The sequence below is a fragment of the Triticum aestivum genome, chromosome 7A, assembly GCF_018294505.1.
Source record: "Triticum aestivum cultivar Chinese Spring chromosome 7A, IWGSC CS RefSeq v2.1, whole genome shotgun sequence".
In the NCBI taxonomy this organism is placed as follows: domain Eukaryota; kingdom Viridiplantae; phylum Streptophyta; class Magnoliopsida; order Poales; family Poaceae; genus Triticum; species Triticum aestivum.
Window position 1 is genome coordinate 725,151,745 of NC_057812.1, and position 8,968 is coordinate 725,160,712.

Below are 8,968 nucleotides of genomic sequence, written 5' to 3' on the forward strand. Positions count from 1 at the left end.
TAGTGTCTTAAAGGGATAGATGTTCATTTTTCAGTGCTAGATATATCCGTTTCAGTGATAGATGTTCATAAATAACTCTAGCTAGTACTCCCTCTGATCAATATATTACTAGTCGCTCACACGGATATATCTAGACATATTTCAGTGCTAGATATATCCGTTTGAGCAACAAATAATATGGATAGGAGGGACTACTACTTATCGACACGGTGTTGACCAATGTCTTTATTTCACAATATTTTCTAAATGCCCCTAAAGTAATCATTTCTGAGAATAGACCCAGATTTTAATGGCAACGTCATTACCCGCCATGGTCATATAATCTGACGAATTGCGAAATTTAGTGTCAAATCCAAGGACAAGGATGGTCTAGACCTTAAAAACAAATATCCAGTTAACTATAAGAGCGCTGATATGAATCCAACGCATACACAGCAGGAACTTTCAAACAAATGGTTATAGCTAACTATAACGTACCTAGCACCGGAAATAAAGGGTTCGGACCAAGGATACTGGCAGAGTTTGATCGATCAGCCGACCGGTTACAGCCGGAGAGCCAAGTCGAGCTCGTGGTCGCGCTCCGACGAGCTCCTGCCACGCATGTGCGCCACGGAGCCTGTTGCAGGCTCCCCGGAGATCTGAGCAGTGGTGGCAGCCCTCCCTGCCTTCCAAGAGTGCGCCGTGGCAGCAGCGGTCTCCCGGAGGCGCTTGGCGACGGCGCGCTCTTGCTTATGCGCGTTTTGGTGGCCACCGTGCGCTTGCGCGGTGCCGAACTTTTGGTCGCAGTAGACGCATGAGAAGAAGCGGGGGAGGGGCGGGGCCGTCGTCACGCACACAGCAAAGCCCAGAGTGAGCTCGAGGCTGAGCTCCTCCTGCGCGCTACTCTCTACTTGCTCCATTGTTATCGTATATGACTGAATGTATGAGATGAGCTAGTTAAGTTGATCCAAATCTTGAGAGCACAAGTAGCCAACCTAGGTACACGCCCGGTATTATTGTGTGTAGTCAGCTGGTGGCCGTCAACGTAGCCCTACCGGCAGGCTGGGATGAATGGCCTGCATGGCGCAATGCGCATTGACGACGAGATGGTACCGTTTCACCGGCCGGTCGGTCCCCATTTAAGTCGCCGGCTGGAGACGATTTCTCTACATACGAGTATTTATGTACAGGTGCACGTAAGTTCCGTCAAGGTTGCTATTACTGACGAGACGTTTCAGGGATCATGGAAAGAGGAGATGGCAATATATGATGACTTTGATTTGAGGGTGCTTCTCGGGTATCCAATTTTGATCTTCAAGATAGGTCTGACCTTAATTAGTTATATCTTGTAATGACAGTGTTTTTGCATCTTTACCTTGTTGAAGTCACAGCTTGGATTTTTTCGGACGTGATCTTCAGGATGAAAACTTAGAATCTCACCTTCGGTGGTTGGATCTGCCAACGGCAACACATGTTCCTTTTTTGGAGGTGTTGCTACAAGAGAACCTTTCTCGTTATCCATGTGATGTCAAGTGATGATTGGTGTGGGTGGCGTAGTTGTACTTCTTTATTCGTTGTTTTGAATAGTTAAATATTTTTTCGCCCCTACGCCTAGGTATAACTTCGATCTTCTACGACTTTGCTCTTTGTCGGTGGGATTCTTCGTGTGTGTGTGTGGTATTGGTTGTGTGCTTCTTATTGATCTAGAGGTCGGGAGTGGGCTCATTATGTGTGTATGTCAATGATGCATCATTTTAACTTCCTTATTATCGAAAAAGGGTTGATATCCGCTTGAGCATGGGCCCATCCGTCACGACCAAGATGCATGGATCTATCACTAGCACATGACAGGTTTAGGCTACTGGCCACTCATTCATCTTGGCCGTAGGGGCGGCGACCCTGCACGCAGCTTATCTGGCGCTCAGCCGTAGTGTGTCCGCCTTCGATGGGCGTAGGAGACCATCCGGCTCCCGAAGAAAGGTGTTGCTGATGGGAGTGGAGAGCACCATTAGTTTTCCATTGGCATCTGGCAGTACGGCATCTAGCTCTGTTCACAGGGAGGACAGCCACACAGAGGTAATGACCCGAGGGATGTAGTGAATATTGTTTTTCGATTCACTAGCAAAGTGGCCCGCTCGATGCGCGGGCTAGATCTTTAGACAATTTAGTAATGACATCATATTGTTTTGTTTTGTGTAAATAATGGCAGGATGTTTAAAGGGTACACGGTATAATATATTTTTCCAGGTTTTCAATTGTATATTTTGATTCTAAGAAAGAAATAGAATAAGAGCTGCAAGTTCCCATAGATGGAAAACATAATCTTGATACAAATATGCAATTTGATGGCTGGATGCAAAAGAACTTTTTTATATTCCCAAGGTTATATGAAATTTAATATTACATATGTGTAGTAATTTGAGTAACAACCCATATGTCAATTTGTAATTCTGCGTGTCATGGGAAACTGGATAGTCCACATATACTATTACTATCTACCCTTCCATTAGCACATCCTATCATTTATTTTATCTTTTCCACTATCTGTCGTTCGAAATATCCTATTGTACATGGCCGCCTCATTTATTTATGTAGCATTGTAGCTGTTCACATGCATATTCAGTGCCTAATTTCACTAAGATCTTCCTTTTTTTCACTCGCACAATTAATGTCACATCCCATCCAGAAATGGCTTGAAGGATGGAACCCGTAATTGCAAGCAAATGTCGAATTGTATAGCAATGTTTTGGTGAGAAATAAAAGTAATTTTATCTACAAAGGTATCCCTTTGTGTGAACATCGAATAAATAAATTGCTCGTCTAAAATATGTATACCATTTGGATCTTGTGAATTTCAGTGTGCCGATTGTATCCTCTATGTTAGCACATTTATGCTAATTTGCTTACAACCCTGTTTTGTTACGAAAAAATATATCATAGATTCACAAATGTACACTGCAAAACTATGTCGTAGTACAATTTTCACCCTAGTCCATCAATTCCAGTCGGCATATATTAATTGCTGGCATATTGCCATATTCACAGCTACACAAAAGCCATGATATATACTTACCTTTTTGTTTTAGATTGTCGTTGCTGACACTGATAAAATGTAGATGGTGTGTCATATTATACAGATTTTTTCGATAAAGGATGAACTTTATTGGTTCAAAATGGAGCATCAAGAGGATACAAACACTATGAGCACACACCCGGCCTCTGCATAACTAAGATGCACACAACCAACACCAACACACACAAACACGCCGGCAACAGCAAAGTCGTATAAGACCGAAGCTATGCATAGGCGAAGTAAAAAAAGAAAAAGGAAGGCCCAAAGCGATCAGATCCACAGTTGGCAAACTATAGCAATGGCCATATCCGCACCAACCATCTTAAGACATCACACGAACGACGAGACTCTTCAACAGCAATGCCTTCAGGAAGGTGACGACGCTTAAGCGCCGACGTCGCCAGATCCAACCACGAAGGCAGAATCAAGGTTTTCACCCTCAAGAACCAGCCTGAGCATGTCCGAGCATTGCCTTCAACAAGGTAACGACATAAAACAACATCGCCATTGCCAGGAACCAACATAGGTCATACCTAGGCTTTCGCCACGGAGCTCGAGACCGGTACACATAGCACCATCATCAAAGTCTTTCATGTGTTGTCACCACCACTTTCCGCTATCCCAGCAGCTACATGCGATGTGCGATCACCGCCGCTGCACAACCATTCCTCTACGTCAAGTCTTTACCCATAGTTTACATCTCATCACTGAAATCGACCACCGGATCTGGAGAGATAAATCCTCACGGAGATCTTTTAGTGACCCCAGCAGTCATGGAGCCGCAGGAGGGCGCTGCAACAGTCTACACGCACCACCACCCGGCCGACCGAGTCTAGATCACCGCCAACATGCCATCTAGATCTGAACAAGGGCTGCATTGGATGGATCAAATCTGACGAGCAGATGCCTTGCACGTGAGGTAGCCAACGCGTGAGCACGCACAATCATCTCCTGTATGGCAGCCGCAGCTCGATCAGATCCGCGTGTCCCCATCCCGCTCAGGCTGATCCGGTGCCAACGCCTATGCCCATCAACCGGAGCACCAAAGCAGCACGGCGGCACAGCATCACGTTGGCACCACACAGATGGCACACCAGTTATGAAGGCCGAGCCACCAGTGCTTCCCCGGCGGCAACGCACACGCCCGAATTGGCGATGGACGTCTCGGCGTGAGTGGCACTGCCATCCGCGTCCACCGCGAGCTCTCCCTGCAACCTTCGGAGGCAGGGGCCACCGCCACCGTGTCGAGAGCAGCGGCAGCGGTGGCAAGTGGGCCGTTGAGCGGGGGTCCGGCCGGCGGCGCCCTAGGGTTCCCCCGAGTCGCTCCGTGAGCGACACGGGGGTCGGGCCTGGCTAACACGTGATATTATACAGATGGAGTAGTGAAAAATGTATATACCTAGCTATCACGTGCTAGTGCAGTAGTTGCTACTATGAGCCAAGTCTTCAATACGATCCAATACTTAGCTTCTTGCTAGAAGGCTGCATGCATGAGCAAGTTTGAACTCCGATACTGCTGATGTGCCGAGGGAGCCAAGTTGAATGCTACAGGCGACAGATGCGTGCTTGAGGACGTGCTCACGTACGAGATTCCTGATTTGTTTTTAGGTCAGCCAAGAGGACATATGGGAAGCAGGCTCTAGTCCATGCGATTCTGCTACCTGCCCATGAGATCTTTGGTCGTGATCCTTCCATGGCAACGTTTGATATCTCCACTCAGTGAAAGGTCCTATACCTCAACCTCCCCGCCTAGGAATCCTCGGCCGAGGCATTCTTGTATCCTCACATGTGAAATCGAATTGAAGCAGCGTGTCCTCGATTGTCGTGAAAGGCGCTGGAACCCTGCGTCCGAGGAATTCTCCTCGTCCCCATCTTTTTGCTGCCTGTTGTCGTGGAAGGCACTTGAATCGCACCGCAACATCCCTGCCCTGAAATTCTTGGCTAAAGTCCTAGTCATCAACCAATGCGTCTGCAGGGGCAACATATGTGGAGCTAAAAAGTAACAAATTCAAACAATACAAAATAGTACCACTACACTAGTACACTTATATATCTGTTCCGCATGGCTATTCCAAGGGCGAAGGTACAACCAATGTTACAATTGTTATTATCGATGGTTTACATTTATATTGGCGGCACAAGTGCCTTTTGGTCGTGTTGCAACATACAATCAAATTTCTTTGTAGTATTGTATGTGTTATATTGGAGAAAGTATTAACATCACCTTTTCAATTTAATATTGCTCAGCTTATCCTTATTGAGCTTGTACTACAGGATTCCTACAGGCCTACGACTATTTGGAAGTACTATATACCTTTCTGATTGATGAATATACTTGCTTCAAAATAATGAATTCAAAGAAATCCAAAGAAGTATAATTCTTCAAATTTGAGCATTGGTTCGTATCATAAGCAACCGAATGTTATAAACTTGCAGTGCAATATGCAATCAACCTGGTGATGTTGTTCCCGGGGATGTATGTCCCGGCTAACCTGGTGATGAAACTATGCACTAAGTGATTAGGTAGAAATTGCACATCCTTTTTTATGAATTTTAGGTATGTTATAATGAAAATCAATATTTCAATAATAAATAAAGCATCATCAGTCACTGGATATTTGTTAATTGTTCATAATGGTTTCCCATAGGATTAGAATCCCTCTTCCAGCATTCACGCTCGGCAATATCCAATCATTGCCGTGACAATAACCATTGTTTAATAGAGTTTAAAAAACATTGGAAACCTTTTTGAGTCATAATGGTTAAAATATATTTATACGTGCCATGTATATATAGATCCCCCAACCAAAAAATAGAGTAGTAACCTTGGAAATACACGACGGACATTACCAAAAAAACCCCTTGCTAGATAAATCACAAAGGGTGTATATGCCTGAAGAAGTTCAAAGACGCATCTGAAGTAAGTAAACCAAACAAAATATGACAACAATATTCCATAAGGAACACTCTCTTGTAAAGCCTAATCAGGTAGAGAAATCTTAGTGCCAGAAGGCATAATGGTCCCCTCACCCAGTGATGCATGAGAATCATGCAATACATCAAGTCAACATATTGGCTTTGAGACTCGTGATTCATCAGAAAAGAAATTGATTCATACAAAAGTAAATTCTGAAGCATCTAATGGCCCGATTGGCCATTCATAAGGAAAAAAATGGAAAGTATATTGTAATACTGTGGTTACTAATTTCATGTAGTAATCCACAATTCTTAATCATGCTATGGGACAAAAAATATTGTACAACATTAATCATGGTGCACAACTTTTAATATTATGAGATATGACCTACTATATACTTCGTCAGTGCAGTCACTGAACCTTCCATGCAAGTGAAGTACATGCCAAAATCATGAGAATTTTAAATTGTAATACTATTGTTATCCAAGCATACTATATGAAAGTAATGGAAGTAACAGTCATTATGTGTGTATTTGTACTGGGGAACCTTGGGTTTCTACATTGGTTTGCCAAAATGATGCAATTTCTATTGCATTAGGATGAGAAATTCGAATGAGAATTTCAAAGATCTAGAAACGTACTGAGAGTCAAATCAACTATTGTCTCAAACATAGGTTGCGTCTCAAGTCGAACGTATGATAGTATACGCACTTTCACTGAACGGTAATGAGATCATACTGAAAAACCATGTAGATAAATTTGTTGGATCGATAAATAAGTATTGAACTGGCCATGAGCCCAAATATAAATTTTGGAGTTGATAACACATATGCAGGATTGTTTTCTTACATCTATTTCCTTCAAACAGAATGAGAAATATATGATGGACAATGGTACCATCTCTAAAAAAGATTTAGACCAACACAACATCGTTACATGGAAAAAAATGCACAGGCATGAGGTCGGCACCACTTGCATGTAATATATTGATGACCCTGAATTTTATTCAGAAACTTCTATAGTGAGATAGAGACATACACAACTATAAGTCTATTGACCGGCACCAGGAGCATACACATATTAATTATTTTTATTGGCCATCACCATGCACCGTACCAGCAGGGTGTGTTGGCCCCCGCCTTCAGTGTTGTGTCATCTATGATCTGCCCATCTATGGCTTGGTAATTTGGAGAAGATATATGTAGGGCTGCAGTAAGGGGGGGCATAGGCCAGATCAGCGAAAGAGAAAACATAAAGTGGCCTACCTGGCCTTCACATGGCCGAAGTGAGGTCGTCTGCTCGTCGTTCCTGGCCTTGAATTCTCAGTCGAGGGATTATCCAAGTTCCGGTCACAAGCCACCGAAGCGAGGCTCCTGTTGTGTGATGGCGGCGGCGAGCCGGCAAGTAGGACATGATGAACCGACATCGGCTTGTTGTTCCTGCCTTCCTGGCTTTGAATCTGTTCGTTGTTCCTGGCCTTGAATTCTCAGTTGAGGGATTCTCCAAGTTCTGGTCACAAGCCATCGAAGCAAGGCTGCTGTTGTGTGTTCGCACCTGATTTGATTGCATTCATTTGCGGATCAACTGGCAATGCATAAAGCAGCTCCATATATTAACTGTCACCGAAGACTTGGGCAATTTGAGAAAATCAAGCATCTACACGACGCACCCGAGAGGCACAACCATGATCGTGTACTATGGGGTCTCCTCACTGCAATCAAAAGGAAGATATGTGCTAGCTATAGTATATGTACGTACGGGCGCCTTCCTCGATCAGCTGGCCATGTGGGTGCTGCAAGTCATCTTGGCCGAAGACGCAGATGTGCATGCATCAAATCTCTATTTACCTGAAACTAACGATGTGCATGAAGGATTAGCCCATCAATCTGAAACTTCTAATGTGCATGAAGGATTACCAATTAAATTATTGACATGATCTTCTGCCGCTGATGTTGAGTTGAGCTGTGTCCGTTTCCGGCCGGCCGCAAGAATCAAGCAAGCAAGCTACGTATACTTGCATGTACATTTTGCTGGATACGTCCACTATGGTCAAAAGCACCGGCCAGGACCTCATGCCGGTGAGGATTGAGTGGAGTATTATCGCAGACCAAGACCCTCGCCAGTGAGATCGCATCACGTACAATTTTGCATGGCTATAAAAGAAAGTCTATTAAAATTAACGGCTGCATGTTTCTATTTACTGTGGTAATTTCTAGTGTATTTATCTTTTTCTGGTTGACCCGTCAAATACTTTTTATATATAATAGATGTTGGTATGAAGTGGCAGTGGGCAGATCCCAACCGTGAAATGGACGCCCACTCCGCACCATCCCCCTTCCCCATGGATCTAGTGATGGTCTAACGTGGGAGTACTGGCCAGCAGGACTTTCGGAAGATCCATCATCAAGATTGTGACTTAAATACCGCTTCATGTCCGGGGTGAAAATCTTTGTTCTGCCCTTCATTGATCAGGGTCAGTAGCGCCGAATTTCCATCATTACCTTGTTGAAGTGGTTGGTCTCGGCGTACAGGATGAAAATCCTCGTTCTAATCATCTTTGATCGGATGGGACAACAGCGGCGCGAGGACTTTATTTCTTCTTGAAGGTGTTGATGCAAAAGAAGTAGGCTTTGTCATAGGTGTTACATTCATATCTTTGGAAATGTTTTTTTTTGTAGTTTCTAATGTTCTGTATTTCTTTTGTGAGTTTTGCTTTGGCATACCTTTCGGCACCTTCATGCTCCTTCTTGAAAAAATAGGGTCCAACCCCATAATCTAATCGTTGGGGTTTTGCTTCGTCTTTCTCCTTAGGGACAGACCTCGACTCATGTACTTCAAAAGTTTGGACGAATCATAAAGTATACTAGCCTGTAGATCAAACGCGTCGAATAGCTTGGTTTGGATACAAAATATAATATTATCCTTTTTGATTGAAGGGGTACCTTCTAATCTAAACGTTTAATCAGCATTGAAATCTTAAACTTTTCTAAAGGGGTATA

At 43.8% G+C, this 8,968-nt stretch overlaps 1 protein-coding gene across 1 annotated transcript; it reads right to left on the reverse strand.

Annotated features, from left to right (window-relative positions):
• Positions 1-296: 296 nt before the first annotated feature.
• LOC123147093 (zinc finger protein 1-like) lies at positions 297-971 on the reverse strand. The gene has a single exon (XM_044566331.1). It carries the CDS (start codon positions 897-899, stop codon positions 543-545), a length of 357 nt encoding a protein of 118 aa, XP_044422266.1. The 5' UTR covers positions 900-971; the 3' UTR covers positions 297-542.
• Positions 972-8,968: the final 7,997 nt, after the last annotated feature.

Excerpts from the sequence above, each read along its gene's own strand:
- LOC123147093 (XM_044566331.1), bottom strand. The coding sequence starts at position 899 with ATGGAGCAAGTAGAGAGTAGCGCGCAGGAGGAGCTCAGCCTCGAGCTC.